The following is an 11,975-nucleotide window of genomic DNA, read 5'->3' as shown; positions in this document are numbered from 1 at the left end:
TTTATTTATTTGATTGAATATCGGTTATATGTTTTTCCTTTCGGTCACTTGAATTGATTAAAGTGTTAAATACACTATAAATTTTTTAAACATAAATATGAATTTTCTTGTGATAAGTAAAATATTAATAAAACAATTGTTCGAAATCAAATGGATAAAAATTATGAGCAAAATATTAATGAAGAAATTTTTTTAAATGTAAATCTGCATCTTCTATGATCAAGTATAAATCATTCAAAAATCAATAACAAAGTATTCGATTTGTATAAAGTTTAATTTTACCCCCCTAACTAAAAAATTATGTGTCTGCCCCTGGGTCCAGCTATCAAGAGATCCATCTTTTCTTCACAGCCACATGTACGTTACTGCACAGTTGGACATCAAAGTCAAACTACATTTGACCGAAGCATCAATAAGAAGTGCTACATTAACGACACTCCAATGCTCAAGTGGAATGGATATAATGGATGTAATACGTCCTGGTGTTGGGTTTATAGTCACTTAATAGAGTTTTTGTTGGGCAATGATCAATTATATTTGAATGTCACCAGGTGTTATTAATTATAAATAAGAGATTCTTGGAATGCTTGTCATGTGACCGCATCTTAATGTCGCATCTATCAAGCCAAATCCTATCGGTTGTGTCAATCCATAGATGTCATAGTCCTGTAGCAATCCTACCTTGCATAGTTTGAGGTGTTTTCTAAAAAGTCTATGCACGTTGCAATTATAAAGTTGTCACATCAATCAGTCAATCTAATGTACAGTAACTTAAATGAGACGATGACTATGGCCAGGCCTTCATGGAAAAAGCCTCGCCAATTGCCTCAGAAATGTACTACAACAGATGTGCAATACGTCCCCTTGGATAATAGCAATTTGGAGAGACGTCTAAGGGCATGACCTCGGTAGGCACATACAGAAGAGCCAATACCAAAGCAGAGTGATCTTACATATCCTCTTACTTTCACTTTTTGCTTAACTAATTGCTACGTGACTTGTCACAAGTTGAGGCTTTATAGAATTCAATTTTGATTACAACGAGATTGTCAGGACTTAATCAGCCATGTAGGTCCAAAATAAGCTAATGTTGAGTAGATGAAATGTCTCTGATAATGGATCATTGCCCTTTATGAAGTTGGTTTTTGTCATAACTATTAAAAATTTGAATTGAAACATGCTTTCATGTCCTCAAGAAGATGTAAATTTAAATTATTGTACAATTATAAGTTAAAAGTTGGGACTTGCTTCTTTGTAAAGGTTCATGACTAACTTGCCATTTGAAAAAAAAGTTGAAGATCCCAGTGGTATATTTTCCCCTAAAAATATCTATTAAATGACTTAATAGGATATCAAAATGGAATGTGTGTTTATTTTAATGATTGTTTTCGACTTTTGCTGGTATCATTGCTAACCACCTACACATGATATTGTTGCTCGATACCAATGGTCTGTCCATGTATACTAGCTAGAGCACGATGGTTGGTGCTTGTATGTGTGTCATATTATTTCATCACTTAAACATGACTAACTATTAAAATAAATTAAATTTTTTCTTGTTTGATCAATCATCAATCAATTGACACACAGTCACAACTGGAGACTCGATTGCAAGATATTAAATTGTTTCAATTAACTATTCTTTTCCTTCTAAAATCATTTTTTAAATGAAAATGGGAAAAACAAATTTTCCTATTAAGAGTTAATTATATTATATATTTTCAAAAGAATTTTGTAGCATACTTTGGTGATGCATCTTACTCTTGTACATGCCATTAATAAAAACATTTATCAATACAAGATTGAATTTCGAGTTAGGACCTAAATTTCTAATCTCTCAAAAATGCCACCTTGTGATTATACTTTTTGTTTTTTATCTTTATATTGCTTTTGTTGATAAAAATGATTTAAGTGTCCTGAAATGTGATTTTGTATAAATTAGGAATTAAAAAGGTTTTCCCACAAAATATAATTTTACTTAGAACGAAATTTTTGCATCCCACTGAGATTTGTCAACTGTTCGAGCTGGTTGTCTCCTATCAATATTTCAAAAATAAGATGCTAAAAAATTTCGAAAGAAACTACATCTTGTAAGCTCCAGCAGAGAGTGAATGACTCTACTTCGATGGTCGAGACACTTAACGTTTCAATGATAAGTAATAACCTCACATATTTCAGTTTTGTAGTTTTCTATGAGTGAATTAATACTCTTTGTCACTTCCTTGAAATCCTAAGCAGATTGTATTAACTGTGGCTTATATTTATAAAGACGCCCAAAGTGAGCATTAATTTTATAGTTATAAATTCGCAAAAAGGAAGGATTGCTTACCCGAAAATTTCTGAAAAATCCAACGATCATAAGGAGAAAATATTTTATATTCCTTTGATGGCACACATAACAGAAAACTAAGATTACACAAGTTGATGCATAAAAGGAAAATCAGGATTCCAAATGACGTGTAGGTGACACTACGGTATCAAAGTTCATTGATACATTATTTTAGCAAACACAACATTTGACAGGATGAAAACATAATACCAATTGCGAAAAACGATATTAAGATCACACGTTTCAATTCTTTGTCTTGCAGCAAAGTTGACAAGATCTGCCCTGACATCCACAACATTCCAACAATCTTCTATGCGGCAATCCACCAAGTGGTTCTTCTAATGGGACGTGAACAGCCCCTTGGGTACTCGGGATGGAGGTTGACAAAGCATTTGGCTCATCAGCATTTGAAGCATGAGCCAAAGGGTTGCTAAGGTAGCACAAAAGAACAAAACCCATGAAAACTGCAAGCATTTTAGCCTTAGACATGTTTAAAATTAAAGTTTGGTAGTGAAGTAAAACTCATGCAGCAGGTAGAGCTTTATATAGAGTTTGCAGCACATACAGTTTTATCCCCTGCCGGCCTGCAGCTAAAGGTTATTTCAGAAAGAACAACATATATTACTGTAGATATAAAAATAATTAACCCAATTAAATTTAATAAATCAAAGTCTACTAAGGCCCGCTAAAATATTTTAACGCCCATCCTACTCATTCAAAATCCACAATTATTCAATTAATCATTCTAATTAAATTAATTGGATAGTTACCAAATTGGTTACGAATTTTTCCTTTATAGGATCCAAAGTCCAAAAATAAAATAAATAAATAAATAATGCATAGAAAAATTCACGAAGTGCCGAAGAAATTCCAAAATTGATGGAAGAGAAGAAATCTTCTCAAGTCTAAGTCCAGCGAATACCAAGAAAATCAAAATCGTCTTCAAACCAAGCAAGTCCAAGTCAAATCCAAAAAGATCAAAAATCTTATCCAAATTAAACTAAATTCAAGTCCAAGCTCCAGAATCCAAGTGCCGAGCAAGACAAGCTCTCAACAAATCAAATTTTCAACAAATTCTCGAAATCCAGAATTCAAACCACGTGGCCCTTCGTCTTCAGACATTCAAATCATTAATCAGGGAATTTTTACAATTTTGCGATTGCAAGAAGATTAACATCCACTTTTATTTCTCAAAATACAATTTGTAACGATTTTTGTATTTTAATACATGAAATTCGTCTTACAATTACAAAAAAAGATATTTTCAATTTGTCCTAAATAATTTGTATTGTACCAAGTTTTTTCTTAATGTCTATATAGTATTCGATTGAAGTTGTGATCTTAAGAAATATTTTATGGGTGTCCAAGAACTAGAGTAGAGACAAAGATCCAATCAGCATATTGGAATGTCCATCTGAGATGCCAAAATCAATTAATAAAGTACAGGGCTAAAGACAAAGCGCGCTCTAAGATTCTCAACCAAACAAATAAAATTTTTATTTTTGGAGAAATTTGTTGAAATACCTCTTCTTAGCTAACCGCTAAATTCTGGTGTAACATTGAAAATAGTCTCAAGTTACCAAGAACAAGATTTCAACTGTAGTTTATTCCAGAATATTTTATAATCATGTACAGTCCATCCTACTAAATGAACCTTAATGGTACTTCAGTAATATGACAAAAGCATATCATCTTTGTACATCTAAAGCAATCAAGTTAAGATAATCAGAATCACCATGTGCAGATAATCAGGCTTCTCTATTCAACATTGATTCATGTCATATGATGTAAAATGAATTAGAGAATTACAAACAAAGCGCGATAGTTGTTTGTTGATGTAGGTCATTGATCTCAACATTGCATTGAGAGTCTCTGCTAAAGCAGAAACTTCACCTGTATATGTGTTGAAGGAGAAACAGAATTGAAATTCTTGAAGCAAGAATAAGTTGAAAACACGAAAAAATGTAGAGAATAATTGATTAAAATAAATTGGTTACTCGATAAGTGTACAAAGCCTAGGCAAAATAATTCCCTACTTTTATAAGGAAAGAGAACTAAAATATAGAAGGAAACAAAATAATAATCTTTAAAATATATATATATATATATATATATATAAAAGAAATATTTTATGAGTGCACGAATAGAAACTACGAACCAATCAGCAAATTGGAATTGCCCTCAGGAGATGCCAATATCGATTGATTGAAGTAGAGGTCCAAAGAGTAAACGGGCTATTAGATTCTCAACAAAAAAGTGAGTAATTCGTTCAGCTACCTCATCTAAGCTAACAGCTAAATATGGATGTGACATTTTATTGTCACAGATAAACAGATGGCATCAAGTTACACGAGTAGAGTACAATTTGGAGAGGCCAACTGCAAATTTTGAATCATACTCAGCTAATAAAATTCAGAAATAATTTAATTCATAGTTGAGATAAAAATCAAGAAATAAATTTGAGAATAAGGTCGAAAAATCTGACATACCATTGTTTTGTCAAGTAGGGACTGATTTAGGGGCCGACGAGTTAGGGTGGTCGCCCTAGCTGAATTTGTCGAGGGGATATTTTATTTTATTTTATTTTATATTTATTTTATTATTATTTTTATTTTATTTTTTTGCTGATAATAAATAAATTTTTTTAATTATCTATTTTGTAATTCATATTAATAACAAACATTTATGTTAATTTAGCTGGTTAGCCTTCTATTATTGAATTGAAGGTCTTGTGTTCGAAACTCTTCAAGGACAGTATTTTTTGTAATTTTTGTATTTCAACAATTTTTACCAAAACAAATGCAAGAAGGTAATTCAAACTTGCTACTTTCCTTAAACATATTGACAATTTTACCATCATGGCACTTATTGGTTTTTAACACATGATGTGACAAAATAATATATATTCAATTTTATTGGTTTAATGCAAGTAGAAACATTTTAATCAGTGCTTTGTCCCTCTTCTTGATTATTTTTTTTCTTATCTTATTTTTTTCCCTTTAATTAATTGATTTGAAAGTTTGGTCAATTAATGGTGAATGAATTTATAGAAAAATTGACCTTAATATTATAAGGAATCTTTCAACAAAACTTATTTCATTAATAAAAGGTTCTACTTTTCGTTTACAAAAAATTGATTGCGAGAAAGTAGAATCATACAAGCACATAAAATTGAATTAAGCACATAAATAATTTCAATTTTGTTAATATAATAATGCTTGTTTAATTAACTTTAATTGTAAATAGAATATTGACAGTTTGTTAATATATATTGTCTATTTAATTGAAAAATAAATTAAGGCATTTTGCAAATAGTAGAACGATTTTTTCATCCAAAATGAAAGTCCATACCGAGTTCTAGTTCTAGTGGTGTATCTAATTCTTCTAATTCTAATCCATACAATTTTTTTAATATTATTTAATTAAATATTAATAAACAACTCCGCTATCACAGACGTTGGCCGTCGATAGTAAACTTTCAACGTTCACAATCCTCCCTAACTGAACTCCCCCTGGATTCACCCCTATTGCCAAGTGAAACGTAGTCATACAACCTACACACTCATAACATAATAGTGGGTTTGATGTCCAGTAGGACAAAGTCCTGGCATCTTTGTGTTTCTAACAATCAATTTAAGAGAGACAGAACCATCTACTGTAAATGGTTTTTAAAATGAGTTACTTTGAGCTTAATTTTACTTGGAATCCCAACTCCAAAATTAATAGGACCAAACATATTCATATTTCACTCCACGAGATGATTAACATGATATATTTATTTATCGAAAATCATTAAAAATTGAAAGAAATATCTGATTTCAAATTTGGACACTTCAAACTTTAAATAGGTGAGAATTTGATCAAAATTGCAAACTCTTGTCCCACACAACCTAGGAAAATATTGTTTGTAACCGACTGTAACCAAAATATGTGACCGACTATAACATAGGCCATGTCAAAAGTTACCACTACTTTGAATAGGCTTGTAGACTGTTCAAATGGGCACGAATTAATTTATGAATGACTTACTTTTCTGTCAAAAAAAATAAAATTTGCACTATTTTAATTTCAAAATTTCCTACTTTATATCTCACTTCTCTCTAAATTTTGATATTGTTATTCAAGTACGAATACACTACATTGAGTTTGTTGGAACGCTTACTAGTTGTGCAGGTTCTGTAAAAGGTGAAATTAGTTTTACTAGTTGTGCAGGTTCTGTAAAAGGTGAAATTAGTTCTATCCTGAGAGATGATAATCGACTGTTCAAATGGGCACCATAGAAAGGGGTAATTCATCTTAAGAACACATCATGAAGTCAGTGGACTTGAATTAAAATTATGATTCGTATTTTGATCATCATGTTAGCGTTTTGATCATGTTGATCGTCTTTCCTGTAATTTACAAGAGTAAGTACTTCAGATTGTTTGAAGGGGAAATCTAAACTCCAAAAACAACTCCATCTTTTACAAATTATTAGGCTTCTCTATTTCAACATCGAGTCATGTCAATTTGATGTATTGTCAAATGTAAAAATGAGTGAAGTAGAGAATAACAAGCTTACAAAACGGGATAGTTGTTCGTTGATATAGGTCGTTGATCTCAACAAATTTGAAACTTAACTTCTATCTCTGTTGAAGGAGAGACTTGGTGAAATCTTGCAGCTATTAAGGGGGAATGACATTGTAAAAAGGGACAAGGAAACTGAAAGATTTTTAACCCAAAAGCATGAGGAAATATTTGTTTAATTATAATTCTTTAAACTTAGATGTTACGAAAGAAAGTGTACAAGTCATTTTTTTCTGCAAAAAAGCAATGTATCCACATCATATTAGAGCCACAGGGCAATATAAAACAATTTCAATAAGATATAAGATAATGGCTAATTTTCAAATATAAGGAAAGATGGCTAATTTTCAGTTTTCCACTTGCTCAATAACAGAAGTCCTAAAAAATTAGCCAACAAAATCCATTTCGTGAGAAATATACTTCTAAATTTATAAGCACTTTGTACGCCATTTTCATATTCTATACCATCATTACAAAAAATTGATGTAATATGTGACGGCGCTTATGGAATGACTTTCACTATGAGTGAAGAAGCAATTTGTAGATAATTACTCTTAGGGTACGTTTGATTGTAAGAATGGAAGTTGGGTGAAAAGAAAATGAATTTCAGGAAATTGAATTGTCTATGACTTGTTTCTGGAAAATTATCAATTAATATGTTTGATTGGTATAATTTTTTATTTGAAAAATGTTGAAATTTTGGATCTTTTGATATTTGTTTAGCTTTATTTTTCATGAAAATTGTCAATTAAAGGAATATAATTTTTTACAATTGTGAATAAAATTTGTTCTCATTGTTGAAAATAAAATAAAAAATCAATTTTGAAAAATCAATTCTCACCGTCGTGTGGGGAGAAGATGAAAAATGAATTCCATGAAAAACTTTTGCTATCAAACAACAAAATTTGGAAAATGAAAAATATCACATATCAAACAGCCCTTAGTAAAAGTTGGATTTAGTACAGTAATCCAACTAAAAAAATATGAATTATTAATTTTGAGGAATGATGAAAATGTAATGATTCTAATTTTATTTAAATTATTCATAAAATCAATGTTTTCGATTTATAAATATTTTTGGACATTTTATGAAATTGGGTTATCTTTGAGTAGGTTGAACAATTTATACAGATCTCAACTTTTTTCCTCCCAGTTTTAGCCCCATTCGCTAGATTATTATTTTTTTTTTTCAAATTTATTTTTAATCACACATTCTTTTAATAAAATAATTATGTGTAAATTCAAAATTTTGGGTACTTTTTAACCACCCATTTATTAAAAAAAATATTTTTTTAAAAAAATCTATTTTTAAAAATTGGGCTCAAAGAGATACTTTATCCCCTACATTTAGAAAATCTGAAGATTTCGTCCAAAGAAATGGATCCATACAAAAATATGTTAAATTTGTATAGGTTTAATTTCATCTGCGTTCATTATACTTAACTTAATTGTCAATTGGTTGCTATAGTCCTGTTTGGCTTAGATTTTAATCTAAGTCGAAGTCAAATAATCAATATTAACAATATCTTTTTTGGATTCTACAATTTTTCAACTACACATTTCAAAAATTTCTATTAAAATCTACAAAAAAAATTAATTTTAATCCTCACCAAACACCCTCTATATCTCAATTCTTGGCAGTTGAATCAAATTTAAGTACAGTTATTCAATTGATAGAGATTGAAGTATAGTGCCCAAATTGACAATTGAGAAATTGTAATGTCCACGAATGAATTTAACCCAATTTGTGTAAACTTATCCTTCAAATTTTTAGTAAATTTTGATAAAAATTGATGAAATGCATGATTGAAAAATTGTGAGTACTACAAAATATATATATTCAAAATTAATTGTTAACTTTGACTTATATTAAAAATCAAGATTTTAATTTTTACGAAACAGAGGCTTAAATAAGAAAAAAAATAATAATATTATTCATAGTCAGTAATTAAAGTAGTCATCGACTTATTATTTGAGTCAAAAAAAATTACAAGAAATTAATATATCAAATAACAAATTCACACGTGATATTGATCGTCGGCTCTAATTATGAATAATATTATTTTAAACAAAAATAAATTAGAAATATAGCAAGATTTTATTATTATTTATTATAATTATTATTATTATTATTATTATTATTATTATTATTATTATTATTATTATTTTTGGATGAAAAAGGTTACCCCAACACTGCAATTTGGAAATAATTTCGTTTTTTTCTTTTTTGCAAAAAGGAAAATTATTCCTTTACGAAGGCAACCTCAAGACCATCCTTAAAACATATCACCACCAGTCGCCGTCTCCAACCCAACACTGCGATTTGGAAATAATTTCGTCTTCCGCAACACAAATCCCAACCACTAGCAACGGCGGTTGCCTACCTCCCTTCACCACACATCTCAACTCTACTGGGCAATCAGTGAGTGCAGCACACTTTTTCAAATGCAATTAGGTACAGGTAATTACCCTTAACCAGTTATCCTTTTCTTTTATATAGTTCTTTTCGCCTGATTCTTGAAATTTTCTTTCTTTCGTTTTTTCCAGTGTCTGATTTTTTTTTCCTTTTTATATGGGTCTAGGTTTTATCTCTTCCTATCATTTTTATATTTTTTTCTTTTGTAGTTATATTTACTGGGCTTTGGGTTTCTTCTCTTTCTTTTGCTTTTTTTTTCTCTTTGCTGTTATCATCTCGTTTTTCCTGATTGAGTAATGCCATTCATAATTACGAATACATATGGCAGTTTAGTTTGTTATGTGATATATAATAAAAATTATCAAACTCCCAAGTGAGGACGACTATCGGAATCTTAACTATGAATAGCCATATTCCCTGTTCTATTTGGGCTGTTCTCTTTCTTTTGACTACAAGCTTATGCGATCTTAATGTTATTTCTTGATCTGGTTTTACTGCTGCTTCAGTAGGACAAACTGTCCTCTTTTAAATACACGTCGAATGACTAGCACAATCTCCGGGAACATTATGTAAATATGAGTGAGCGATCGGTAATCTTTATTTTTGATTGAACGAACTGTAATCAAAGTTAAATGAGATCATTTTGAATGGGCAAACAGTAACTAAAGGTAAAGGTTAGTGATTACTTATTTAATTAACTTTCAATTTTTAACACCGAAGATTGCCACGATTTTCATCCACCACGTAAGATTTTTTTTTTTTTGTCACGTAAATGAATGGAATTTAGATGGATGATGGATGGGAAAGGCTTTGTAAAATTGAGTGAGATTAATCGTTTAATTAACTCAAATCTTATCCCCGTAGAATATTATTGAAATTTGTGGATTACAGAGTCTTTTTGGCCTAAACTTGTACTTATCTCTGTCACTCGTGTACAAAATATATTCTTTTACTTCATGATCTGAATAATTTGCTATTGATGACGTTGGTTGGTAGGTTTTCCAATGAAGAAATCCAAGGATCCTTTTGAAGTTGCATTTGAGGAGCAAGATGTATCGCCCCCTGAATCCCCCACTGGCCCCGATGAGAATGAAGAAAAAACTCGAGGTGCCCTCACTCTAGATGTTAGTGGAGATGATGACATGGCTAATAATCTTCATCTTACAGATCCTTCAACTTCTGCAGCTGCATCAAACTCCGTTGTGACTGCTGGCCCTGTTGGCAAGTCTAAAGAAGAAGACGAAGAAGAAGAGGAAGAGAACATGGATGTTGAGCTTGGCAAGTTCCCTTCTAGTGGCGATCCTGATAAAGTGGCCATTATGCAGTGAGTTAACTGATTCATTTGTATAATATCATTGATTTCTTAGTCTGAAATTTCATTAAGAATTAGAATGATAACACATCAGTTCTCAAAATAACAAGAATTATAACATTCATCTCAGTGGTGTTTTGTCCAATTGTAGAGAGAATCAAAACAAAAATGAAGAGCAGAGAATGAAACTTTTTAATAAAGGAGTCAAAGAATAAGATTTATTTGTGTTCCCATTACTGGTGAATCATAAATGTGAAGGCTTTCAAGTTTTATCTCATAAATAAATAAATTGACCTTCACTTCTTTAGTTCATCTGAAAACAGGTTCATTTTCAAGTTTTCCTGAATTCATTTTCTTTGCCAGGAGTATTCTGTCTCAATTTACGGAGGAACAGATGAGTAGGTATGAATCATTTCGAAGATCTGGATTTCAGAAATCAAACATGAAAAGGGTAGGCATCATTTCATTCCTGTGCTCTTTTCTCAACGGTCTCCCCTCCTCTCTCTCCCATCTAGTATTTTGTGAAATAACAAAATTGTTCAATGAACTCTTTTAGCAATGGCCATTGTCACGATCTTTTACTGTGTCCTAATTGCAGTTATTGACTAGCATAACTGGAAGTGCCAAAATTTCTATGCCTATGACCATCGTGGTATCCGGAATAGCAAAAATGTTTGTTGGGGAGCTTGTTGAAACTGGTATGTTGATTCAGTATTTGGCAATTCTTATTAACAAAAGTTATTCCCATGCTATTTATTTTTTAATTGGAGAGGTTCTCTTGCTAATTTTGAGTAGAAAAACTTACATGTGTTCTTTGTGTTACTCTGAAATATAAATACAACAATATGAACTATACTGAAGCTCTATAATTTTGCAGCCAGAATAGTGATGGCAGATAGAGGGGAGTCTGGGCCAATCAGGCCATGTCACATGAGAGAAGCATATAGAAGACTAAAACTTGAAGGCAAGATTCCGAAAAGATCAGTGCCAAGGCTATTCTGCTAAAAGAGCGCCCTGTAGTAACTTGTGGCAATCCATAGTGTCCTCTTAAGGAACTCTAAAGCCCAATATAGATACGTTAATTCTTTTCCTTGTAATTATGACCTCAAAACTTCGATAAGGATGGTTATATTTGTATTTGCATCTGAATATTTGCTCCATGGCTTGCCCTGGATCATGTTTGTCTGTTATCCATAACAAGATTATGGAGAACGAGAATTTTTTAACTTAAATGATTTTGTACTAGGGTTTTTACGTAGCATGAAAGTTTTGGAGGGAATCAAAATAGCAGTTAAAGCACTAGTCCTCGACGAATTCGATCCTTGAACTTTCCTTTGGTTCATTTTCCATTG

The 11,975-nt window shown here is 31.1% G+C and overlaps 1 protein-coding gene across 5 annotated transcripts; it reads left to right on the top strand.

The window, feature by feature from the left end:
* Nucleotides 1-9,154: 9,154 nt before the first annotated feature.
* Nucleotides 9,155-11,878, top strand: LOC111392266 (transcription initiation factor TFIID subunit 11-like). Of its 5 annotated transcripts, none has more exons than XM_023017565.1 (6): nt 9,157-9,350; nt 10,308-10,418; nt 10,479-10,635; nt 10,987-11,074; nt 11,222-11,321; nt 11,501-11,720. In XM_023017565.1, exons 1-6 carry the CDS (start codon nt 9,341-9,343, stop codon nt 11,626-11,628), a joined length of 594 nt encoding a protein of 197 aa, XP_022873333.1. In that variant the 5' UTR covers nt 9,157-9,340; the 3' UTR covers nt 11,629-11,720. The 5 variants fall into 5 exon arrangements, with proteins under 5 accessions (XP_022873330.1, XP_022873333.1, XP_022873334.1 ...); XM_023017566.1 differs by having other exon boundaries at nt 9,157-9,356; nt 10,497-10,635; XM_023017563.1 differs by having other exon boundaries at nt 9,157-9,356.
* The last annotated feature ends 97 nt before the right edge of the window (nt 11,879-11,975 follow it).

This window comes from Olea europaea, unplaced genomic scaffold (assembly GCF_002742605.1).
Source record: "Olea europaea var. sylvestris unplaced genomic scaffold, O_europaea_v1 scaffold910, whole genome shotgun sequence".
NCBI classification, from domain to species: Eukaryota; Viridiplantae; Streptophyta; class Magnoliopsida; order Lamiales; family Oleaceae; genus Olea; species Olea europaea.
The sequence above is the reverse complement of the archived record's forward strand: the minus strand, read 5'-3'. Positions and strand labels throughout refer to the sequence as shown.